This window comes from Quercus suber, unplaced genomic scaffold, assembly GCF_002906115.3.
Source record: "Quercus suber isolate HL8 unplaced genomic scaffold, Cork oak 2.0 scaffold_18, whole genome shotgun sequence".
Taxonomy (NCBI): Eukaryota; Viridiplantae; Streptophyta; class Magnoliopsida; order Fagales; family Fagaceae; genus Quercus; species Quercus suber.
In genome coordinates, this window is record NW_027069483.1 from 1764018 (window position 1) to 1791309 (window position 27292).

Here is a 27292-nt window from a genome sequence, read left to right on the forward strand (position 1 = left end):
TTCAGGCCTACATTGCCGGGAATTCTGCGGTCGGTGATGAATTTCTCCATCGCCTCCGCAGTATCTACGTATTTCTTAAACCTACCCATCCCAGTCGACGCCTAAAAGAACTAAGAAAAAACAGGCGAAGCAGAAAAAAGGGTAAAGAGAAAGAGAGGTCAAAGAGAGACAGAGCGACTTATTGGAAAGAGGAAGGGCTCCTCGGACAGGCTTTTGTGCTGGAGGTGCTAGTGAGGGTGTGGCTAAACTCAGGAGGGGCGCACGAATATTCTTGACTACAAATGAGGAACAGGGAGAAGCGGTTCGTACGGGTATTTATACCCCAATTCGAGGAACCATGCGGGTTTTCCCGCCCATAAATGCAGGACGAATCTCCACCGTTGGATGGGTAACGCCTCATTAGACGTGGGAAACACAGAGCCGCCTGAATTTAATGATGGGCACATTACGTGCTCCAAAACGTCAGCGACGTGCCTTTGACAGGTGAATGGACTCCAGCACTGACGAGGAGTGGGGGGGGGGGGATAAGGCCAAGGATGTCAAAATCCTTCTCCCCGCCCGAGGATGCGTGCAGCAAGATTTTGTGGGGCCAGAAAATCGGGTGGCCTCGGCCCACTTCAACCCAGGCCCAAATGGCCCATGCCGAGGACGCATGATGGGTCCGAGGATGACCCTATCCTCGGTCGTCCGAGACCTCAGTACGAAGAAGGAGCAAGCCCTGGGCGAACTGTCACCTCGGCATTGAATACGCTCACCTAACCCTTCTGGCCGCATTAATGAGGATGTAACCCCTTGGCAGGGCAACATCGATCAGGGTGAACCACTTGAGCACGGATATGACCTTTGATGGGATGGACGGTCAGGTGGAAGGCCAATAGATGACCAACAAGAGGAGGAAGAGGGGGATATATAAGAGGGAGAAAAGCCTCCTCGGCCATGGACCGAGGAGCATCCCCCAGTTGTAAACTGTTCTAAGTATTTTTTCAATAAAAGGGAAAGGAGTTCATGCTTCGTGAACGCCGGCCAGCGCCTAAACCTTCGATCCACTCTCTACAAATTCATTGTTCTGGGTTCGTTGGGCCTTTGACCCATACTCTTTGGGCTTGGGCAACAAAAACAGACCCTACAGTACATGTGTAGCGAAATTGAGAATTCAATTAGAATCTAATTGGATTTTCACTAAGCTTTGACTATATATATATATATATATATTAGGTGTTAGTTAAATTATAAAACTCTTAGATTGCGTTTGGATACTTGAATTTGGATTTGAATTTGAAAGTGATAAATTTGAAATACCTTAATTCCAAATTTATAAATATTTAAGTATGTTATATGAATTTCTAAAATTATATGGTTTTAGAAGTTATTTCAAATTCAAGAATATTATGGTTTAAATTTTTTGGTGAATCTATTAAATCGAAATCCTTAATCCTTTATAAACTATCCAAACAAAGTATTTAGTTTTTAATTATCCAAATTCAAATCTATGTGCTCAAATCATGTCATCCAAACACGTCCGTGTACAATGCATCCCCATAAATTCATAGAATTTAAGAACTATATAATAAAGTTACCTAACCATTAAGATGAGAGAAGAGGGATAGAAAAAAGAAAAAAAGAAAAAGAGAAAGAAAGGTAGCCTACCACCAATCCTCTATTATAAGCATAACATTGACTAAAAACTTAATCTACGTTTTTATGTCACAATTGTCTTTTATGTTACAATTATCTTATTTGTCAAATTATTTGTTACTTTTATATAAATTTACTTTTTTTTCCTCGTTACTTATAATCTGTTAGATCGGCAATTGTGTCATTTTATGTGATATGAATAAAAAGAGTTGGACCCTCCGGCACATATTAGGCCACGAGTGGAATGGTCATGTCTCAAATCCCAATCATAGTCAGTACCAAGTACACAGTACACACACTCTCACTCACATGCAATGCTAAGTTAAAGTTGTTCAATCACGAGTTATAAATATCCAGACACAAACCACCAAAAAACATTCGCTCTCTTTCCCTCCTCCACTCTTTTTTGGCCAAACTGCAAAGCAAAAAAAAACCATGGCCACAGCTCTCAACCTTTCACCACCAATTTCACTTCTGAGGCCACTCTCGTACCGCAAAATACCCAAGATCACCACCACCATTAGAGCATCAACAAGCTCCTCTGAAACCTCTCCTCCTCTTACTACTTCCACCAAAGACCAAGGACTTTCCTCCTCACCATCATCATCTGTAACTTTTGCTCCTCCTCCTGATTTCAAGCCACCGGTGCCGCAGCGCTTCGGTGTCAGACCCGACAAGAGATGGGAAGTCTTCACCGCTTCTCTTGGCTTGTTTTTTCGCCTTGGGACTGGTGTTTTCGTTTCTGGGTCAGTTTGCTTTTTTTTTTTTTATTTGGTTGCTTTTGTTTTTTCTGTTTCCCATAATTTATATTTTAGAGTTGAATGGGCCAAATTATCTTGTGTGTGCTTGGTTTACAAAAAAAATTCTATCCTCTAGAGTCTTTGACGGTAAAAAATGTAACATCTTTGTCGTTTGTTTATTTTGAGGATGAACCTTATATAGGATGCTAGTGTTGTAAATTCACCTTCTAAAAAGATAAATTTTTGGAACACGAAGGAATTTGAAAGGGACTATTAGGCACCAAATAGAATTCACTAGGAATTGAAAGGATTAAGAATTGGATGATAACATTTCTGAGGAAACAAGCAAGTGCATAGACAGGACAATATTGTTATACTATTTGGAAAACCATACAAATCTAGCTTCAAAATCAACTCACGTTAACATTTGCAGATATTTATGTTATAAAATCTACATTGTTGAAAGTGTTTTATCATACATCATTATCTCTTGAATGTAGCTGTGGACACTTAAATAGATTTCCTAATTTTGTTACTTTGGTTTTATACCATGGCAGGTATTCTGTGTCCTTTGTTCCCAAAAATGAGATTCCACCTGGCCAGTACGCTCTTGATGCTGGCGGTAACTTGAATTTCACTATGGCTGCTTCTTTGTCATCTTATAATTTGTTACATTTGTGTGCTTGTAGTTAAAATGCTAGTAGAAGTGAATGTTCCTACCAAATGTAGAAAAATGATACGATGCCCTGAGTTTATATGCATCTATATTGGGCACTATTCAAGAATTCTGATGTGTTTTTTGTGGTGTTTTCTGTCAACCCTATACAAAGTTCCACATAGTTTTCTGATAGGAATTTTCTGTCACATTCATGCTATAAGTGTCATTATTGAATCTTATTAAGTATTCTTGTTTGGTTTACAAAAGAAGAGGACATTTTCTACGATTTTGAGATATTTTACGTCTCCCAAAAGTTTAAGTTGTTTTTGTATTTATATGTTGAATATGTAGACAATTTACTGGACGATGGCGCTTGTGAATCCTTGTAATAGTTAGAAACACAATGATGCAACTTGTAGTTCACTTGGTACCATCAAACTGCAGATCACTTTTGAGATTTACTCTGAAAACCCTTATGTAATTGTTTCTGCCATTTTATGCCAATATTTTCTGTGGCTGACTAAGTATACTCTGTTTGTTAATAGCACAAATCTGAAAGGATATTTTAATGCCAATATAACTCTCTGTAGATAACTCTACCCATCTGTCTTCCTGATTTCTTCGTTCTTGGACCAAATTACAGATTCCAAGGCAAAAGAGACTTCAAAATTAGGCCCTCGGCCAGAGAAGCCTATTGAGATATATGAGTTTGAAGGGTATCATTTTCTTCTTCACTGAATTCGTTGGCAGTAATTGACCTTGATGCTAACTTTCTTTTCCAGGCCTTTTTATCTTCTTATATTATTCCCCTTGTAATTTGTTATATGCCCATGTGATGAACAAAGACTGACAGCATCTTTTTCCCCTTCCTTCATATATGGATTATCATGGATCATGTAAAGCTGTCCATTTTGTCGGAAGGTAATATCAGCATCCTAGGATTTCTGTTTGATTTTTAGTGATATATTAAATGATTTTCCTTATCCTTTTGTAGTGCATAATTTTGTTAAAATTGTATATGATGGAAATAATATCCCACTTGAAACTACCTCACACTTCATGTGCATGACTGCTGTATTGCACACATAACTATTGGATGGTGGTGTCATGTCTTAGATGACAGAATGATCTCAGGCAATAGGCAATAAGTTTAGCTTTTAAAATAAAATCTTATGGTTTTTAGGTGAAAGTGTAATTGTATATATCTTCTGAAAGATGGAACACTATTGAGATGGCTGCTGACCAACAAAACAAAATGCGCAGCTTCTCAAGAATGTGGTTGGACATGAGCCAAGTATGTTGTTTAAGGGCCATAGAAATGTTGGACATTAGGAGCATCATATATGTTTTACCAAGAGATCCAAAAGATTTCTCTATCAGAGCCTTTTTCCCCTGAAATTACTTTCTGTGACTTTTTTTAATGGTTTGGACTAACAATTAATTTTGTACAGGTTAGGGAAATCGTTGCAGTGTTGGATATTGATGTTCTATTTTATCCTTGCCCAAAAAATGGTCCAAACTTTCGCCCCAAAGTTGCTCAGATGGGTGGAAAACAGCAGTTCCCTTACATGGTAAGATTTATTTATTTATTTATTTATAATATGGTTTGTTCATTTGTTCCCCTCCTCATCCACACTTCCAAAAGGAAAGAGTACTCATAATTTAAATGGGAAAATTAATTTAGAAGCAAGAGAAATCCTAAGTTTTAATGTCTTGACATAGGGCTTTGGAACATGATTGAGAGTTACAAAAAGAGATAAAGAAACTTCCCTTATTTTTTAATCAGTGTCTAGTTTCTCATAACTTCTTTTTTACCAAGTCATCAAACGTTGCTGGTATTATTTCTGGACTTTGAAACTGTCACAAATGAAATTCGATTCTGGTTTGCCAATGTTTTTGGAAAGGAAAAATAAGGAAAATAAAGAGAAATTGATTTGAGATTTGATTGATGAAAAAAACCAATGTGAAAGGCTGTGAATCAAATTCCTTTATAGATGTTTAATCTCGTCTCTAAATATACATCACCTTTGAATAGATAATTGGCTCAAAATTAATTAAATAGCTTTTTAAAATAAAGATAAGGTAAAACACTATATTATTTTTACTAAAGTGGGTAAGAAATCCTTACCATACTTTTTCCTAGTCAAACCATCTATGTTACATCTTTTAATTTCTTGATTTTCTTTTGTATTTTCTATCTTCCGTGACATCATGTCCTGGGTTTAACTTATTACGATTGGGTAGTATCTTCAAGTGGGAGCTAAGCTGCAAGCTTCTTTCTCCTGTTGCAGGTGGATCCAAACACAGGAGTTGCAATGTACGAATCAGATGACATAATTAAGTATTTGGTTGGAAAATATGGTGTGTAGTCACATTGACTTGCGCTCAATTGGTGCATTTTGTATTGTCAATTGTTTTTTCATTTTTTGATTCAGTTATTTCATATAACAAGAGGACCATATATTTGAAGCATACTACTCAATATTTAGTATGAAAAACTTGAGAATGTCCTCTATGTGAAGTTCTAAATTTTTTTAATTTGATATATTTTCCTGTTCTAGATGAGCTTTTTCCATCCATGCCTTGTTAGGTACTACCACAACTTATTTTTGGTTTCTCTTAACTTTGGAAACTTCTATTTTTCTTGAATGAGAAATTGAATATGACTTGTTACTTTGTTATTTCTGCTGTATACCACAAATAGTTTACAATTAATGCTGTTTGGTTTCTTTTGTGTAGGTGATGGAAATGTTCCTCTCATGTTGTCACTTGGTCTACTGACGGTTAGCTTATGTTTCTTTTGTAGTAATTCTTCTCAATCTGTATGAAGAGTTTTCTGAAGTATATATTATTCATTGCTTTCTGTTTTGCTCTTGTAGACTTTGACTGCAGGCCTTGCAATGATTGGTCGCATGGGGAAGGTAAATTGAATTTGAACTCATTGCTTGCAATAGTCTCAAATTTGTTTTCCCAATGTCTAAGAAGATGCTCTTTTGACATGCATGTTAGACTTTAATATATAATTTTTTTTTTCACAGTTTTTTTTTCTTTTCTTTAAATTGGAATAACAATAAACTCTTTTCACGTGCATTTTCTGTCTATGGCAGGTCAATATTTCTTCTAGTGAAAGTTCTATAAAGTTTAATTCTTTCTTATGTGAATCTTAGATTATCAAGATTATTGGTTTAACTATCAGCTATATAGGTAATAGCTAGTAAATCTTGCTTTGACCATCTCTCATTTATTATGCAGGGGTCTTCTTACATTCCATCAAAACTGCCACCTAAACCACTTGAAATATGGGCATATGAGGTTTGTAGACTTTTGAATGATAATTTTTGAGTTGGGTTCAAAATCAGTTTCTTAGGCGCCTTATTTAGAAATTCTTTTTAACTTCATTGTAGCATACATGATGATATAGTGTAGCTATTTTGTTTACTTATAAAACTTAATTTAAAATGTTAATTCTTTCCTTACAGGGTTCCCCCTTTTGTAAACTTGTACGTGAAGTACTTGTAGAGTTAGAGTTACCACACTTACTTCGCAGGTAGGTCCATCTGTGGTGATCTATTTGGTTAGCTACCTCATAAATGAGTCTTTGTTTCAGTTGTTTTAAATGATGTGATGCCTTTTCAGTTATGCACATTCATGTGCCTGCTGTCTTTTATTATGTTGGCAATTTGGTGCGATTTCTAGAATTCAGTCTGAAAATTATGATTGTAGTTGTACCTACGAAACTCTTATGATGAAAACAAGAACAGGTGTAAATGTTAATACCTATATCTAAAGAAATAATTGCAAAATTTCCAATTAAAAAAACTGTTTCCAGTTGTAGGTTGGGATAATATGGTTGTTTCAAGCATCCTACAAAGTACAAACTGTGTGGTTTTGAAAATTTATAAACTTGTACATGTGCTTGTACACTATCAAGAATGAGATTCTCTCCATTTTTTTTTTTAGTATCAAATGCATTTCATTTGCAAATTTTTTTTAATGCTTGCTACATATGTACTAAGTCTCTAAATCATTCATTGCCATCTAACATATTTCTTAATTGTCATAACATTTCATATTTTACTGTTAATATTTACCCTCTCTCTCTCTCTCTCTCTCTCACGCACACATACACACACCACACATTCACACAAAATTCTTTTGATGAAAACAAGAATTTGTGTATATTTTAGTACTCATATCTAATGAAACAGTTTGAAAATGTATTATATAGCAAAGGTCCCAGCAGAGAGGGGGGGATCTCTATAATTGTAGCCTCTCTAACACATATACAAATACCTTCACAGAGTCATATGCTGAATCGTAGGATGCCCAAAAAGCTTTTGTTTTGGACCATTCTGAACCCTTGGCTACGTTCAAATATTTTATCTTTCTCTTACCTATCAAAAAAAAAAAAAAAAACAGTTACAAAAATTCCTATGAAGTTAAACTGTATCCAGTTTCCCCTGTAGATTGGGATAATATGGTTGTTTCAAGACTCCTACAAAGCACAAACTCTTGTATGTATGTGCTTAGCATTGGGCTCGTACTTTATAGAATGGTATTCTCTCATATTTTTTTAGTATCAATGCAATGCATGTGCATTTAATATTTTATATGCTTGCTACATATATACTAAGTTTCTAAATCATTCATCACTGTCAATCATTTAAACTTCAATATTATCATGAGTGTTTTGTCCTTCCCAGTTCAAGTTGTGTTTGGTAATCTTCATACTTTATTATGTTTCTGAGTTAGAAATTGTTTTCATCAGTTTTTATGGGGATTTTATTGATTGGGGTTGCTTTTCATGTCTTTCCTTTGCATCCATAGTTTTATATATACTGAATCATGACCGATACATTTCCATACTGTTTCTCCTTTTAGTTGTGCTCGTGGCAGCCCAAAACGGCAGATACTATATGAGAAAGCTGGACACTTTCAGGTATTTTTAAGTTCCTTTCCTCAGAGTCTATCATATCTTCTTTATGAGAAGTATTCCACTTGCTGCATGATATGGCATCAGACAGAAGACATGAGTTTTACAACAATTTTTGGCAGGTACCTTATCTAGAAGATCCAAATACTGGGGTGCAAATGTTTGAAAGTGCAGAAATCGTGGAGTATATAAAAGCAACTTATGCTGTTCAATAAGCAATGCTTTTCAAAGGTTTAGAGATTTTGTTCTTTTTTCACTTATACATCTCTTTCTTCACTTTTCTTTTGAAAATGTATGTTTACCTTGTTCCAATATATATACTCTGAGATGTAATTATTGTATATTATCATATTCTTTCTAGTGGAATTAAGTGCGTCAATTTGGTGTGGGCTGTACTAGACCAAGTGGTTGATAACATGGTGCCGCGATCTTGTGTTCAATTTTTATTAATGTATGTATAGGAGGATGGTTTAGTATTTTCAGTTGATTGCATAACTCCTGCTACAAAATCTATTGCCCTCCAAATAGGCAGAGTAGTGATAACATCTATGTCTTTGACTCTTTGGCATTTTACTAAAGAAGTGGGTCAAAAGAGATCCCATCCAGTTTTCTCTGATTAAAATGAGAAACCCTGCTCAAATTCAGAACTCTTTTCTTATAAAGTTGTACTTGTGGTGAACCCATTAGTAAAGCATGCCATGTTGAGGGCTGCAAAGTCAGGAGGCAGTTTAGTATCTATAATGAGACCCATGAGAAGAGCATTTTCTCATGTAGGACAAATTGCGGGAATCAGTAGAGTTAGGAGAAATTGTGGGTCTATGGTTTAGAATTGTAGATGAAAGTGTTAAGATTCAAAATTTGCTAGGTTTTATGAGTTTTTTAATGCCTATTTTGTAGAAGAAAGCATGCGTGGGGTTTTAGGGTTTTGATAGGTAAAAGAAGGTCTTGATTTGGGGTTGCAAGGAATAAGGAAAAGAGAGGATTGTATGGTGTTCAGGGGCTAGGGGCTGGGCAAATAGTGCTCGTGAACAAAACCATGAGAATGAGGAGAAGTGATGCAGGATGTGGAAGCGTCAAATCCACTTGGAATCCACTAGAGAATAGAAAGACAAAAGTCTGAATTTTATTCATTGAATAATTGTTCAAAAAACGTGTACAAACTAAGAGGCCTATTTAAGGGCTTCGTAAAACTTGACCAACGAGAAAATATATTCTAAAATAACTTCTAATTGATACCTAATCATAACAGGAATCAAATTTGACCTAAAATGCATTTAAAGCACCTAAAAACAAGGAAATAAATCACCTAAACTTAAAATAACGTTTTTTACATAAAAATACCAAAATTTAAATAATTACAAAAATTAAATTGTAGATTCTGTCCCACATCAGACCCCTCTACTTGAAACAAACTTGTCTTCGAGTTCATTTTTGAAATCTGAAATCTTCCATGCCAAGAGAACAAATACTTTGAATACTTTATCTTCCTTATTTTCTTGCCAAACTTGAAAGTCATCAATTGAGTAACTTGAACTTCTCATTCCTTGATCTTCATGCAATTAACAATATTCACCAAATAAGAGTCAATAATCACATCAAATCTTTCCACCCCAATAAAATCAATAAACTTTGTTTCAGTGTCTCTCACAAAAATAATAGGAGGTTGAATGTTGCAATCATCTAACTTGACTTCAACGAGATCGTTGACATCCTCTAGAATTTCTTCTTTAATGGTCTCTACTATCTCGACCTCAAGATTTTTCTCTATAATAGGGTCTTCATTAATCTCCTCCACAATCTTGATTTTAGGTTCTTCTTCTATAATAAGATCTTCATGAACTTCCTCATAAACTTCTATATTTTCTTCAAGAAAAATGTGTTGTTCAACAAACAATTCTTCTCTTAATGGTAGAATATATGGTTCGCCAAAATAATTCAAGTGTGAACTTCTTGGCAAAAAATAATCTTGCTTTGTATATAACATAATTTTATCACAACCAAAAGGACAAATTTTGATAGCAAGCATCTTTTTCATCCTTGGCCATGAACGAATTTTTCCTTTACCTTGTCAGATTCTATCAATCTATGTTCTTTCCCACCAACGTAAGGCATACTCTCTAAGTTTATACAAAGCAAGTTTAACTTTTTTCTCATCACAAATATTCTCATAGTCAAATAAATCCTCTAGATCAAGTAACCAATCTAGAAAATCTGTTTTATAAAAATAACCATTAAAACTTTCAATTCTCTTATAAGGTTTATATGAAGTTTGTTTACCAATAGGTTACTCGTAAGTTATGTCTCCACGACAATTATTCCTATTGTTTCCATGCTCTAACGACGGCATCTTAGCAAAGATATTTGTGAGTGCTAGCTGTATATCATGTAATACTTGTTAAGTTTTTTGTCACTGGAATTGCTACCGTCGCATACATTAGCCACCAGACTAGGATAAATCAAGGCTCTGATACCAATTGATGCAGGATGCGGAAGCGTCAAGAAGTGGAACACAAAAACGTTTGCTTATGAAAATAACCTCGAATCCATGAAGATTCCTTGAATTCACAAGGAGAAAGGGTCTAGAATCCACCAGAAAATAGAAAGGCAAAAGTTTAAATTTTATTGATTGAATAATTGTTCAAAAAACATGTACAGACTAAGGGGCAGACTCCGTAAAACTTGACAGACAAGAAAATATATTCTAAAATAACTCATAATTGATATCTAACCATATTAGGAACCAAATTTGACCTAAAAAACATTAAAAGGATCTAAAAACAAGGAAATAAATCACCCTAAACCTAAAATAACGTTTTTTACATAAAAATACCAAAATTTAAATAATTACAAAAATTAAATTGTAAATTCTATCCTACATCAAGAAGGAAAGAAAGAAGAGAAAGGGAGAATATAAATTGAGAAAAAGAACAATAAGACCAATGTGCCTTAATACTCACAAACTCAATATTTGATTAACCAACTCCATCTCCCTTTGGGTACATTAAGAGTCTGTTTGGGAATAGTTTATTTAGTTGAAACTGAAATTTTTTTGCTGAAAGTACTGTAGATAAAACTAAAAAGTAGATGAAACAATACAGTGAGACCTATAAATAGTACCAAAAAGTGCAATGGGACTCATGAATAGTAGCAAAAATAAGCTAAATAATAAAAAAAGTTGACTTTTTAAGTCAATGCCAAACACAACCTAAGTATACATACACTCCAACACATGTATATATGACTGTTTAAATTTTTTTACTCGTAACATTTTAGGGCTCCTGGTTTGACTAGTACATTAAACACGTAATAATATACTAACTTGGACTCGAAGGAAATAAAGCCTAAAATACTACGGATCTCTGAGAAAATTGACTCTAATAAAATAAAACCAAAATAAAAACTATTTCAGCTCTAAATGACTTAGACCTTGATCTTTAAAATACCACCCTACTTTTGTTTCAATTGGACTTCACATGGGGAACCCATAAAACAATTGTTGAATAGGAAAATTTACAAAAAGTAATCGAAAATCAATCTTCCATGACTGCTTCGTTTCTCCGTTACTCTAACATTGTTGAATGTCTGAACTCACAACTTTCTGCTAGGTGTTTGTTAACAAAAAATTTTATTTGCTATTATTTGGTTAATTCTATCTCTTTTTTTTTTTTTTCCCAAGTGGCCTACTTTTGCTTGCTTTATGCTCAAGATATTTAATCAGAAAGTGTCATTGATAGCAACATCAATAAATAAAATAAAAAAAGAAGGAAAAAAGGGAAAAAGAAGAGAGGTTAAAGTAGTTGCAGGGAGAATAGAAGAGTTGGAAAAGGAAGATAAAGGAAGGAATTATCACTTTAAAGTGATGGTGGAACGATGGATACGGCTCATGTTAGAATGAATCATGTGGCCCCGAATGGTGTTATATGGACGAAAATGACTTAAAGACTCCAAATTATTGGAATCTATAAGCGTTTGTTATGGAGGATATTGGCTCTACTTTACTTTTGAGCAGAAATGTGGTAGGCTTGCATTTCTTATTCATTGTGGACTATAGATAATAACAAACAGGAAGCCCATTGAGTAGAGGTGGTGGAGATGTTATCAACCCCAAATGGATAGAACGAGGCACTTTTATTGATTAGTAAACTTCACTGACAACCTACTTTGAGAGTAAAAAAGTGACCTACTTTGAGAGGAAAAAAGAGTTAGGAATCAACTTAGTCCAGCCCCTTGTGATTGGAGTTAGGACATTTTCAAGTAGACTTAGCTAGTGACACCACTTTTATTATGCACTAATCATAGCTAGTTAACGGTTATAAAAAAGGGGCCAAGAGCCTTGTAGCTCCATTGATTGACACCTCTAGGTGTTTCCAATAGAGACATCGAGGATTCAAATCTCCCTTCCCCCATCTAATGAATTATCAATAAACAGTTATGAAAAAAAGTTGTGTCTTCTCGTTTCATATATTTTTCCAAAATATTTAGAAGCATATTTTGTTACATCAACAGGAGAATCAATAATGTGCTACCAGATTTTGCAAAGTGTAGTCTATGGTCCTCATATGGTGGGGGAATTGAAAGTATATCCAAGACCTTTCCACAACTGTAGTGGAGAATCTCTATCTATGTTTTTGAAGCTCAGAAGAAAAGAGTTGTCCTGGCTCCTTCTCTCTCTGTCCACTTTATGTGACTCTGGGAGGTTGAAGCATTACATGTTCATCAATGACATCTTGTCATGCTCTCACTTTTCATAAAGAAAAGAGGTGCATCAACTGCATGGTGATGAGGCATCTGATTCCTGATCTTTGTGTACACTATTAATTAATACAAGCACGCATGTGCGACTCTGTTTCTTGGTCTTTGCCTCCTCTGACTCCGACTTTTGTCTGTCAGAGTGTAATCATACAGAATTGCAGATAAATGGACTAGCAACTATTGAATATTGATCTTTCAATTTCAAATACTCATCATGAATTTTGTACTCATCAAGTAATCATATTGTTCCAATATTCCTATATTCTTAAAATCAATTTTGTTTAAGAAAGCAAGATTGAAAATAATTGATGTGATAATATGTTAAATTTATTGCTCAATAAACCTCATTGTCTTCCCCCACCCCCCCTTCTAAAACTCAAGTGGCTGGTCTGGTAGTTCTTTAATCCTGAGTTTAGTCTCTTAACCAACACCCTGAAGCCACTTTTAAGAATTCATTTTGATAATCATGAGCTTCAGGAAAACCCTAAAGTTAGTTGCCATCATGAGGAGTCGAGGAGAACAACCACCCACATTTCACCTTTGTTTGTTAATATACATGTTTTCTGCAAGATTTCATTGATCAAGAAAGAAACAACTATTGAAATTTGTACTTCACTATTATGATTATAATGTAATTCAACATCCTGACTTCAAAATTTTGTCAAAAATTTCTTAATCATACCAATAACCTACCAACTTGTTTATAAGGTGGATACCTATATTTATTATTCCAATTCCTACTGCAACTCTGAAAGAGAAATTGCTGTGAAATTTAAAATGTTGAATTCCACTTTGATAGATGATTGAACTAAAATGTATTTAAAAAAATTATTTTATATTTATTTGGCTAATATTAAATATGTTTATTTTATTCATTATGAATTAAATTAATTCTGAATTTTAGTACTTAATTTTAAATGGTGAAAAGTTTTTGTATCATGTTTTGACTCTCCAATCATAAAATTCTAGATCCGCCAAGAGTCTTATACCTCAATTAACACATCGTGGTATTGATGGAGATGTCTAAGGTTTAAATCTTTCCTTTCTGTCATAAGTTGTAACCAACAATTTATCAAAATGAAAATCTGGATTCATGGAGCTCCAGATTGTACATTAACAAAAAGCTTGCTCTATGCTCGAGTATTAAAATACTGTTTTCTGCAAAAACTATATATAGTTAAAGTTTTAGTGGATCTTGTATTGTCTCCTGGCATATCAGAAAGGACAAGAAGCACAAGCTTAAATATCTTGAGACACATGTGACTGAGAGTCCGCTAACAGTAACATTGCGACACGGGGACTTACTTTGGCTTGTGGTGCGTGCTGTACCTGTAGGCTTTTTTGTTTAACAGGAACCAAACCATGTAAAACATTATACCACGGGAAGGTGATATCTTTCTTTCAAAAATAATAAAGCTGTTGTTGGGGCCTATCGGATATTCAATTGGAATTTCTCTTTAATTGGAATTTCAACACAATATTATTTTATTGTGTTGAAAACTAAAATAGATCCACTGTTATAGTATGTCTAGGTAAAATAGATAAAGTAACTTTTTGTTGAGCCAAATAGCTAAATTTTTAGCTCCACTGCTGTGGATGCTCAAGAAACTCTTTGAAATTAAGAAGATAATTTCAAGGACATGATCTGGAGTTATTATCTTGCTTAATTCCATGGCTTTCTCAGTCTTGAGAATCACACCATTTGCATTGACCAAAAATGGAGTTCTAATAATAGCATTGATGAAAATGGAGAACTTGAACAACTACTTTGGACATGTGTTTCATGGTTCTCTAGCTTCAATGAAAGTGTTCCATAATCCATTGGCCATGTGTTGTATGCACTTGAAAGACTTTATAATGCTGCAAATGAAGCGCGTTGCCCACGAGCAATTGGCCCTGAGAACAACGTGTATGACTAGCCATGGAACCAAACCTTGGCTTCTTTCAGAGGTATCGGACAATTTGAAGCATGAACATATATACTTAAATATGTCCTAATAAGAGCAGAAGCAAAACTCAGTTAAGGAATACAGTAGCAGAGACAGGAATATATCATATACTCTTGAGTTATGTTTATTATTCAAAAATTTCGATAAATTACTACTGGTCATCAAATGTTAATGAGTCTTAACTACGTATGAGTTTGAAATTTTTAAGTGAGAAGTAGAGTGGAAATATGGTTTAAACTTAAGTTCACTTATTCTAATACCATGGTAAACCTCTAGTGATCCAAAAATTTTAAGTTATTGAAAAGGAATAAATTAATAATTTAACCATTATTCTAACAATTTCTTAGTCCATTTATTTAAATTCTGTTTGCTCTACACCAGAACTCATATTAAATTTATTGACCCTCTTTTCAATTAAATCTTTTACAACCAATTATTAAACAAAGAGTTCATAACAAAAGTTCACGATATTTTCAAATTAGCATACCACCTCATATATTATTTATTTATTTTTTAAAATAAACATATTATGGTGGGCGTACTGATAGGCATTAAGTGTAGACAAATTTAGGAATGTTATAAAATTGTTATGAAATTTTGGTGTGTTTTTAGCTTTATTGCAAACAGATCATGCTCTGAAATTGAGCCATTCAACATTGCATGGGCACACAAAAACGAGTTTAGCTACGTATGAGTTGTGCATCATTTACACACGACTGTCAACCTCTTGAACTTTGTGCTTTAATATAAAATTCATTTCTCTGCCACGAGCTTCAACAGATTTCAGTTCCTCAACACAGTAGTGGATGGTAGGAGAAACAGAAAATTGATTATTTTTTGAAAGGCCTAAATGTTGATGTGTATCACGTAAATGCTATTTATAGTGCACTACCAAATTCCTTAGTGGATGGTCGGAAAAACCAGAAACTAATGGTGTTGGAGACCCCAAAAAGAATAAAAAAGAAACTAATGGTGTTGAGGGCATGAACTGTGTTTTCGTTTCCTTGGTGGGCATTCAAATTAAATACACACAATTTGATCATATTACTCTGCCTACCCTTCACTTGGGAGAAAATTGATTGGATCTCTGTCTAATAATGTACAACATTACAATCCCAATTATAGTATTGAATCTATTGACCCTCCTAATAACACTTTTTCTGGTGCTTTTGAGTTGTGCCTATGTGGACTTGGATATGTGGTTTCAGTTTCGGACACCAGTCCCAATAAAAGCCAATGCAATTATTATCTACTACTACCATTGCTTTTTTTTTTTTGTTAAACACTACTACCCTTGCTTCNTAGTGATCCAAAAATTTTAAGTTATTGAAAAGGAATAAATTAATAATTTAACCATTATTCTAACAATTTCTTAGTCCATTTATTTAAATTCTGTTTGCTCTACACCAGAACTCATATTAAATTTATTGACCCTCTTTTCAATTAAATCTTTTACAACCAATTATTAAACAAAGAGTTCATAACAAAAGTTCACGATATTTTCAAATTAGCATACCACCTCATATATTATTTATTTATTTTTTAAAATAAACATATTATGGTGGGCGTACTGATAGGCATTAAGTGTAGACAAATTTAGGAATGTTATAAAATTGTTATGAAATTTTGGTGTGTTTTTAGCTTTATTGCAAACAGATCATGCTCTGAAATTGAGCCATTCAACATTGCATGGGCACACAAAAACGAGTTTAGCTACGTATGAGTTGTGCATCATTTACACACGACTGTCAACCTCTTGAACTTTGTGCTTTAATATAAAATTCATTTCTCTGCCACGAGCTTCAACAGATTTCAGTTCCTCAACACATTAGTGGATGGTAGGAGAAACAGAAAATTGATTATTTTTTGAAAGGCCTAAATGTTGATGTGTATCACGTAAATGCTATTTATAGTGCACTACCAAATTCCTTAGTGGATGGTCGGAAAAACCAGAAACTAATGGTGTTGGAGACCCCAAAAAGAATAAAAAAGAAACTAATGGTGTTGAGGGCATGAACTGTGTTTTCGTTTCCTTGGTGGGCATTCAAATTAAATACACACAATTTGATCATATTACTCTGCCTACCCTTCACTTGGGAGAAAATTGATTGGATCTCTGTCTAATAATGTACAACATTACAATCCCAATTATAGTATTGAATCTATTGACCCTCCTAATAACACTTTTTCTGGTGCTTTTGAGTTGTGCCTATGTGGACTTGGATATGTGGTTTCAGTTTCGGACACCAGTCCCAATAAAAGCCAATGCAATTATTATCTACTACTACCATTGCTTTTTTTTTTTTGTTAAACACTACTACCCTTGCTTCCACCAAATTCCGTATGACTTTTATAGAGAACCATGTTTTACCAACTTTTAAACACAAAATAAAATTTTGCAAAAAAATATTTATAACTTTTTTTTTTCAATTTTATTGTAAAAAGCTTACAAATTTACGTAATAACAATTTATCATCATATTAACGTACTAAATAAAATTTTTAATTACTTGTTTATTTTATATTTAAAAATTCAATTATTAATTTGTAAGATTTATTAAGTAAAATTTATATAGGAAAGTTGATGGATATCTTAAGAGTATTGGTTTATAAAATATTTTTAAAAACTCTTTATGTTTTTTTTTCCAGCTAAGTCATTTCATATGGACTGAACGTTTCTCTTTTGGGAAAGGATAGAATGAACATATTTATTCATCCATATTTTGGAGAATATAGGCCAAATGCTCATTTTTAATAGCGACTAATGTTGGAAAGTATGTCATATGAAAATTAAAGAGAACAAAGGAGAATTGTAGAAAATGCAAGTGTAATAAGGAGAAAAGAAAGAGAAGAATATATGAGGTTCGGCTTAACAGCCTACTACGCCATTAAACCTAAAAGATCTTGACTCACTTGACTTGAGATAACACACTACAAGAGAACCCATATTTATGATGGGACTACATATAATAGTCAATCATAATTTGAATTGAAATTGCATATAAATTGTCTCAATCCCATAATTTTCTCTTGCAAATCAATCTCTTGATTTGGTTTTCATTAACATAGAAAGTGAAATTTACTTTCCAAACAGCTAATATATTTTATGATTGAAAACTTTCCAATGTAACAGAGATTAATTCAATTTCATTTGGTTATAACGGAGTCCATGGCCCTGAAAAGTGGGGAAGCTTGAGTCCATTATTCTCGGCATGCTCAAATGGGAAAAGGCAGTCCCCTGTGAACATAGTGAAGAACAGAGTTGTTCGTAACAAGAATTTGAAACCCTTAACCAGAGATTACAGTACTGCAAATGCCACACTGGTCAACAATGGGTTTAACATTGGGGTATGTTCTTAATTAAACTTCGAAATGGTTTTTCTTCTTTGCATCTTTTTTTTTGGTTAAGTTATATAAATTTACATTATAATTAGCTTTTTGTTGATTTTCTGAAAATATGCAAAAGGATACTATTTTTAAGACAATTATTAATATAAACCATTTAAAAAAAAATTTGACACTATTATTATAAAGAGATGATATGTTTACAACATTTTTACAACAAATCCTAAATGGCAGGTTTTTACTAATTGTTATTGTTGGGGCAAAAAAGTACTCTTAGTATTAGTTTCAAATTTGAACCAATAACAACTAACCACCTATGATTTGTTGTAAAAATGTTGTAAAATTGTTGTAAACGTAGCATCTCTTATTTATAAAAGAATATAAAAAGCCGTCAAAAAAATTACAGTAAGGGTATGTTTGGTACACTGTAATGATTATTACATGGGAATAGGAATAAATATTACAAGGAATACATTAAGTTGGAATGTAATAAGTATTACTATTCATTTGTTTAGTAACCATTTAAGAATAAAATTCTGAATATGCATCCACAATTTAGTAAAGTATAAAAAAATGTGTAATTAAATCATTTTTAAGTCAAATTTCCTTATTTTAGGGTGTTCAAAATAGAGTTAATAATTAATAACAAGGAAAATTTATTTTCTTTCCTTTTGAAGATGTGGCAACTAATGGCTTTTTAGGAAATTTTTAAAAAAAGTTATTACGGTGAATGAATAGATATTCAATACTTTTAATAAGAAATAATTATTCCTCATTTTGAAGAATAACTATTCATAAGGAATAACTATTATTTATAATAAAAACATAACCAAACAACCGAATAGTTATGCCATAAGAATATTTATTACATTACAATGTCTATTACAGTCTACCAAATGTGTCATAATTGTTTTTTCTTTTCCTAAAATTTTTTTTAAAAAAAATCATAAACTAATATCCTTAAAGTATCTATTAATTTTATATAAAGAAATATAGGTTCAAGTTACACCTGCTGTAACTCTACAAAAGTTACACATTTTTTAAACTATAAATTTCTAAGAAATCTAATGATTAAAAAATGTATTGCTTTCCATATTAGCTAACCTAATTAATTTGATAGAATATTATATTATTTTCTTTTCTACTTTCTTTCTCTCTCCTAATCAATTAATCCCTAACCTTGCACAAGAGCATATTCTCAACGTTCTTGAGTTGTTCATGGTAATACATATAACTTTGTTTGTGACAGTGAAGCAAAATCCAGGAATAATAGAAGCCTGAATACCTCAAAATAGTTAACCATAGATGATTAGAGCATTTACAAAGTTCGTATATTTATTGCTAGTCTTTTATCCAACAAAGTTGCACATAGTGGTTGACGGAAAAAAATAAAAATAAGGTCCAATGCATCTAGTAGCTTAGCTCTAGGATAAACCAAATCATACTAAATCAATTCGATACCCATATATAAATCCAACCAAATTAGGAATCTATTGAGATGTTATTAGGTATGATATGATGTATTGAATTTTAATAAATTTTAAATAAAATGCTAATGTGGCAATCACTTATTGGATGGTGTAAAACATAGGTTTTACACCCCATCTTTATAGAATTTAATCTCTTAATTTTATATAAAGAAATATGGGTTCAAGTTACACCTGCTGTAACTCTACAAAAGTTACACATTTTTTAAACTATAAATTTCTAAGAAATCTAATGATTAGAAAATTTATTGCTTTCCATATTAGCTAACCTAATTAATTTGATAGAATATATATTATTTTCTTTTCTACTTTCTTTCTCTCTCCTAATCAATTAATCCCTAACCTTGCACAAGAGCATATTCTCAACGTTCTTGAGTTGTTCATGGTAATACATATAACTTTGTTTGTGACAGTGAAGCAAAATCCAGGAATAATAGAAGCCTGAATACCTCAAAATAGTTAACCATAGATGATTAGAGCATTTACAAAGTTCGTATATTTATTGCTAGTCTTTTATCCAACAAAGTTGCACATAGTGGTTGACGGAAAAAAATAAATAAGGTCCAATGCATCTAGTAGCTTAGCTCTAGGACTTTTTTTTTTTTTGGGGGGGGAGGGGGGGGGGGGGGGGGGGGGAAGTCACCTTCTTTCAATTGAACAAGTTGCTGACAGTGTGTTATTATCAAAAATTTGAAGATTTATGGCCAAGAAATTATGGGCTGTCAAAACAATACTTAGTTCCTCCAGTTAAAGTCAAAAAGTAGTATCTCTTGTTTCATTGCTGATATCCACAACTTAATTAACTAAATATTTTGGAGATGACCGAATAAGATTGAACTATCAAAATTTGATCTGCAACTCAAGAACATTGAGAATATGCTCTTGTATAAGATTAGGGATGAATTGATCAGGAGAGAGAAAGAAAGTAGAAAAGAAAATAATATAATATTCTATCAAATTAATTAGGTTAGTTAATATGAACAGTAATTAATTTTAAAGATGACATTAATTATAGTGATTTTCTAACAATTAAATTTCTTAAAAATTTACGGTTTAAAAAATGTGTAACTTTTGTAAAATTACACCAAGTGTAACTTGAATCCATCTTTTATATATATATATATATATAAAGCTATGCATGTTTCCCAAAAAAAAAAAAAAGAAGGTAATTCATAAATATTTNTTTTTTTTTTTTTTGGGGGGGAGGGGGGGGGGGGGGGGGGGGAAGTCACCTTCTTTCAATTGACAAAGTTGCTGACAGTTGCTGACATGATAAAGATTTATGCCAAGAAATTATGGCTGTCAAAACAATACTGGTTCCTCCAGTTAAAGTCAAAAAGTAGATCTCTTGTTTCATTGCGATATCCACACTTAATTACTAAATATTTTGGAGATAACCAAATAAGATTGAACTATCAAAATTTGATCTGCAACTCAAGAACATTGAGAATATGCTCTTGTAATAGAGATTGAGGGTATGTGATCAGGAGAGAGAAAGAAAGTAGAAAAGAAAATATATAATATTCTATCAAATTAATTAGGTTAGTAATATGAACAAAATTAATTTTAAAGAATGACATTAATTATAGTAATTTTTTTTTTTTTGAGAATCGATTATAGTGATTTTCTTAATTATATATACTCCATATATTTAGCCCATGAGTGCACATGTTCGGACATTTTTACTTACGTAAACTTACAAATTTGTAGTACTATATATATGATTTCAATAATATTTACCTTCTATCTAACCAATGCAATATACTCTGTTTGAAATTTCTACTATTGCCAATGTATTTCCGCCGCCATTGCATAAAACTTCCACCCACGACGTCGAGCACATGTATTGCTTGCCCTGCGCGTAATGCCAAAGGGCAAAATGAAATAAACTATCAAAACCTACCTAATACCCAAACAGACAAAAACATGACAATATTCTTATCATCTTATGGCTAGTGACACTATTCAATATCCCAATAAGAAGAATCTGTCCTCAAAATTTCAAGAGAGAAAAAAAAAATCCCTAATCAAATTGCACGAGGAGACATGGAATTATGGACACATGCAATGCAAGAATAACCAGACTTGACTCCTCCGCCACACAATTATGTCAAACTTGATAACGGTCTCTCTAGCAGCTTGCCCAAGGGCGCATGACCTAAAAAACAAGGCTCATCAATACGAAAAAAGCAACATTATTATTTTCAAGCTTTCTACCTAATCCCCTTGCCTGGAGGATCAAAACTCAAAAGTCAAGATGGTGGAAACCCTATTTCAATCATTATTGCACATTCCCTATATCATTAGAGATTTATGTTTTTTCAACTAATATACAAATTTGCTTAATCTATCCTACGTTCTCATTCCTTTCCCTCTAATTGTTTATGTTACACCCATGTGTTTCTTCTTCTCCTTGGAGATCATTATTACTCAAACTAATTATGTCCAAGTTCTTTTTAATACAATTATTCAATAGTTACTATTTTGGAGAAAATATATGTATCGGTTAATAAAAATTAACCCTAACATATACATATTATTGATATATATGAGTCTACATGCAATTTACTCTTTTGCCCCAGTTGTATACTCATAACACTCTCCCTCAAGCTAGAGAGTATATATCATACTATCCTAACTTGTTACATAATAACCCAAACGAGTCTTACATAAAGCTTTGGTAAACACATTAGCAAAGCAATTACATCTTCTACTTTCTCTCGAGTAATATATATATATAGAGAGAGAGACACACACACACACACACACACACAGAAGTGGGCTTACTAATATATTCAAAATTTGGCTTTGGAATCCAATGTCCTAATTGAATTCAGTCTTCAGTGGATCGTTTGATTCTTTGTCTCTCTATGATGGATTTTCATTTTGTAGCCTTATAAGTTAATCCTAAGCAGCCAAAATGTCCAGAAAGGCCTATTGTTGAAAATCAAGATGGGCCTTCACCTAAATGAAAGTAATATTTTGGGCCAGCAATTGGATTGTGCTTTTGACAATGAAGATATTGGCTGATAGTGATTGAGTACTTGACCAATGCTAATCCTTGGGTAAGGCCAGCGACAAGAGTTGACGGGAGTTAGTTGGTCTCTTACTACTACTAGTAACTAGTACTATATATATAAGGACCTTTAATTTAGCAAGAAAAGAGGTCCTAGTGTCCAAATTTTGACTGAGCAGCTGCTAGACATTCTCTACTAACTTATCTGTTTTTTTTTTTTTTTTTTTTTTTTTTTTTTCAATTACTTTTTGTGAGTTTTTTTTTTTTTGGGTAGAAAACGCAAGGGTGTAAAATTAAAAAAAAAAAAAAGACTTTATGTGGCTCACATCTAAGTGATAAATGAAAACTCATGTCTTAAAGATTTTATTTATGAAAAATGATGGTTCTATAATCGTTAGTTGAGTAGATTCGTCCAAACAAGTCAGCAACCTCGTCCTTGTACCTACAATATCGTGAAAGGAATCCTCTTTGGGTGGTCACTAGTGTGGTATCGCCATGGAGTCTCTGATGGTAAAGTTAGCGTATGAAGGCTAAAAGAAAATATGAGAACTAGAAGTATCAGAACTGCGGCGTATGTGTATATCAGCATGCACCTTGTCTGGTTCTGAGGAGTGTTTATATATGACTCCATTACTTCTAGCCGTTGTGGCCTTTATTGTGGTTTTAGTGCTTCTTTTGTAACCTTTGGGCTCATTAATGTAGGCTTTGATAAGCTTCCAAAGGTCTAACAACTAGTTTGTAACTGTTCAAGATATCTCTTATGAAATGAGTGATTCTTAGCAAAATACAAATACTAAATATAAAATTTTATAGACTGATCAATCAATTTTTAAATGCAAAATAGAAAGGTAATATTAAAAAAAAATTATTATTATTATCATTATATCATTGTGATCTCAATCACATTTATTGTCGTGTGTTTCTAATATTGTATAAAACTTTGTTACTCTAAAGGAAAAATATCACGTTGTTTTTCGCATTGAAGGGTTGAATGTCCAGCCTTTTTTTTTTTTTTTTTTTTGAGACACAATTTTTTTTTTTTTATTGATACAAAAATTTTCTGAGAAACAAATGAATGTCTAGCCTAGATACTTTTTTTTTTCTTTAAGAAACAGTCTAGCCAAGATACTTAAAAGTTATTATTTATTTATATTTTAAAGAAGGTAATTCATAAATATTTTACCTTTGTATTGTCCTCAAGTGCAAGTCCCTACAAGGATGCAGGGGTGCCATATATAAGCCCTCCACAAGAAACATTTGATGCCTAAATAATAATGAGATTCCATTTTAGCTTGAAGATGTAGAACCTTTTGGAATATCATGATGATAGAGAGTAAAATAATTTAATCATTCTTGACTATCCAATTTACTCAAATGTTTTTGTTTTTATTTTTATTGCACAATAATGATATGGTAGAAACAATCTAGAAATTGGATACTCTAAAACCTTTGTATTAGAAACATCAAAAACAAAAGTGATAAAAGAGACTAATGAATAATGAATAATAAATAATCTAATGCCCCTATGTTTCACAACTGCTACTGATCCAATGCGTGTGCCCTTTGCCTATGCAGTTGTTTTTTGAGGAAAATGTGGGAGTCTTGGTTGCAGATGGGAAGAACTTCAGCTTGAAGCAAATGCACTGGCATTCTCCTTCTGAGCACAGGATTAATGGAGAACAGTATGCTCTCTCTCTCTCTCTCTCATGCGCACATAAGACACAAACACTTATAAATTAGGTGTGAAACTGAATAAAATTGCGTTTAGATTTGAGGATTTAAAATCAAAGAATTGGAAGAAGAGTTCGTATAAATTTAACAATTCATGACAATTCCTTGTTTTAAGAGTAAGAGCTTTTGAAATATCTTCTTACATTTACATTTCAAATTTAATTTAATACTAATAAAACTTAAATCCATCTAAATTTTATTAATAAAAATTGTTATTTTATACTATACCCAAATCACTTAAATTAAAAATTAAAATCCAAATTCTTTTATTCATATAGTTCTATCAAAATGAACAATAAAGTATACTGATCCACAAGAGTCTATTGATGTAAAACCTTATGTGCTGTTTAATGGGCTCAGCTGTGGGATTGACGAGAGCAACTTTGAGCCCAAAACCCAAAAGGTTTCATCTTTTACAGCCAGCTAAAACTTTTAGCTAGAGGAACTTGTCTCTGCATAATGTTGAAAAGCTTTTATCACAAAATCATGTTAGAACTTTCTGTTACTCTCTCATCTACTGTTACTACTTGCAATATTACTAAACAATTGATAACTACAGATTTCCAACTGAGCTTCATATGGTCCACAAGGCAGCTGATGGCAGCTTCGCAGTTGTGTCAATCCTCTTCCAATATGGTGATGCTGATCCCCTACTTTCCAAGGTAAATTTTTTTTTTTTTTTTGATATATCCTTTTGAGTTGAATTAGCACTTCACAATTTAAACATAATTCCAAACCAAAACAAGGAAATGGGAATTTTAATGTTTATTATGATGGTTTATGGTTGCAGATTAAGGACGAATTGAATGAACTGGCTAAGGAAGCGTGTGCAAAGAATGAAGAGTCTCATATTCCTGTCAAGGCCTTGGATACAAAGCACATCGAGAAAAAGACCCGCAAGTATTACAGATACATTGGTTCTCTCACCACTCCTCCATGCACCGAGAATGTCACCTGGAGCATCCTCGGCAAGGTAATTAATTGATTGTTCATGCCATTCATGAACAAATCACACACAAGCGTGCACGCGCACACACATACATATAACAACAGATGGTTTGATATGGCAAATGAACTTGCAGGTGAGATCAATATCAAAGGAGCAGGTCGAGCTTCTTCAGGCACCATTGGACTCTACTTGCAAGAAAAACTCAAGGCCTTTGCAAGAACTGAATGGGCGACAGATTGAGCTATTTGCTGAGCTTGGCGACAGTTAATCTTACAATCATTTTCACCATCTAATTGACATTAATATCTTCTGTAAAGGGGACCAAAAGGAATGAAACCAACAAAAAAAAAATCGCTCTATGTTTTCTAAGCTTATAGATGAATATTCAGAGGTGCCAATTAACCAGTAGAGCTACAAACCTTTTGGCTTCATCTATTAACACATTATGTACATTAGGAAATAGAAATCTACTTGAGTAATTTTCTGTCTGGTTTAAAGTCCTGCATTATTCATAACTATTGATTTAAAGTCCAGTGGACTGCAATCCAGGTTTTATACCACCATAACTTTTAGTGACCTCAAAGGGTGACATATCACATTCTTATCCACTTCCATTCCTATCCACACACCCTAAATCGGGACCATATATAATCATCTTTTACAGCAACAAGAAATGTTCAGCAATCTTGGGAGGAATAAAGGGGTCAATTTCATTCTTATCATTTTTCTCAACTATTATTATTATTTTTTTTTAATAAAAGATTGCTGATAAACAAGATTATTTGAACTTAAAATGACTTATTCAATAGTGCATCAAGTTGATACTTGATTTTCCATGCTGCTATTCTTCATTATTTGTCAAACTACGACCTACACAGAAAGTCCTCTCCATCAATCTCATTCATCACTAGAGTTGAACAAGCTTACTGCATAAACGTCAATAATGACTGTCTTAGTGATTTGCTCAAGTACCATTAGTCAAAAATGGAAACCTGTCCTTTTTTTTTATTCTTTCTTTTTTTTTATTTTTATTTTAAGGATCCATTTGTTAACAAAGTTTCCCATAAGCAAATCAAAGCTTCAATAGGTCATCGCCACATCTCCATAAGCAAGCCTGTTTTTTCAAAATAGTATTTGTTTTTTTTTCTTTTTCGGTGAGAGTTAATGAGGGAAAATTGAACATAATTTTGACCATGGTTTTTTTATATATATATAAATTCTAGTTGCAGATTTCTGGTTTTCTGGGTGACTAATTTAAAGAGAATACTTTTTTTTTTTTTTTTTGATAAACAATTTAAAGAGAATACATGATGTTAGGTGAGGCTGTCACTCTCAATTGGAAATAGATGATTAGTATGATGCCAATCTAGTCAATATTCTACTACAGTCTAGACCATTCACAAAGTGGCATCCACGATTCCACATTAGTAGTCAATGGCGCCGTTGCCCTTACAGTGAATCGGTGACTAAATCCTCATCTATGACTTGAACAGTGAGTGAAGGCCACCATAAAAAACACACGAGCAAAGACTAAATTAGTAAATTTACACTTGAAAACAAATCAATGACTTCATGATGTTAGGTGAGGCTGTCACTCTCAATTGGAAATAGATGATTAGTATGATGCCAATCTAGTCAATATTCTACTACAGTCTAGACCATTCACAAAGTGGCATCCACGATTCCACATTAGTAGTCAATGGCGCCGTTGCCCTTACAGTGAATCGGTGACTAAATCCTCATCTATGACTTGAACAGTGAGTGAAGGCCACCATAAAAAACACACGAGCAAAGACTAAATTAGTAAATTTACACTTGAAAACAAATCAATGACTGTACATGTAGAACATGACACATTGAGTTGAATTTTAATGCAGCAAATGGGTTCAAACAAAAAGAATCGGGTTAAAAGTGTCTCCAACAACAACAACAACCAAAAAAAAAAAAAAGTTTTTAAGGACGTTAGTTTACGAACTATTTTAAAATTTTTGTTATGGAAAAAGAAAATTACAATTAATTGTTTTGACGGTTTTTTATATTTTTTATAAAAATAATGTTAAAACTTTCTTAAAATGATTTAATAACAATTGCCTTAAAA

At 33.0% G+C, this 27292-nt stretch overlaps 2 protein-coding genes and 1 non-coding gene across 3 annotated transcripts; all 3 read left to right on the top strand.

The window, feature by feature from the left end:
* Positions 1–1992: 1992 nt before the first annotated feature.
* On the top strand, positions 1993–8345 carry LOC111998359 (uncharacterized). Its single transcript, XM_024030461.2, has 12 exons — positions 1993–2381; positions 2933–2997; positions 3677–3749; positions 3936–3954; positions 4485–4604; positions 5325–5394; positions 5773–5816; positions 5913–5954; positions 6286–6345; positions 6513–6580; positions 7915–7972; positions 8089–8345. Exons 1-12 carry the CDS (start codon positions 2071–2073, stop codon positions 8179–8181), a joined length of 1023 nt encoding a protein of 340 aa, XP_023886229.2. The 5' UTR covers positions 1993–2070; the 3' UTR covers positions 8182–8345.
* LOC111998369 (small nucleolar RNA snoR145) lies at positions 7259–7407 on the top strand. Its single transcript, XR_002881456.1, has one exon. It is a non-coding gene; the product is annotated as a small nucleolar RNA snoR145 (small nucleolar RNA).
* A 9435-nt stretch (positions 8346–17780) lies between the features above and the next one.
* On the top strand, positions 17781–25682 carry LOC111998365 (alpha carbonic anhydrase 1, chloroplastic; the record flags this gene model as incomplete). The annotated part of the gene is made up of 5 exons (XM_065761205.1): positions 17781–18014; positions 24090–24196; positions 24805–24907; positions 25036–25218; positions 25328–25682. Coding segments are annotated over 5 exons (762 nt in total), but the record flags the coding sequence as incomplete, so codon positions are not given.
* Between the last annotated feature and the right edge of the window lie 1610 nt (positions 25683–27292).

Coding starts and splice junctions, on each gene's coding strand:
- LOC111998359 (XM_024030461.2), top strand. CDS start 2,071: ATGGCCACAGCTCTCAACCTTTCACCACCAATTTCACTTCTGAGGCCA. Junction 5,817..5,912: donor TGTCACTTGGTCTACTGACG/GTTAGCTTATGT, acceptor TTGCTCTTGTAG/ACTTTGACTGCAGGCCTTGC. Junction 5,955..6,285: donor TGATTGGTCGCATGGGGAAG/GTAAATTGAATT, acceptor TTTATTATGCAG/GGGTCTTCTTACATTCCATC.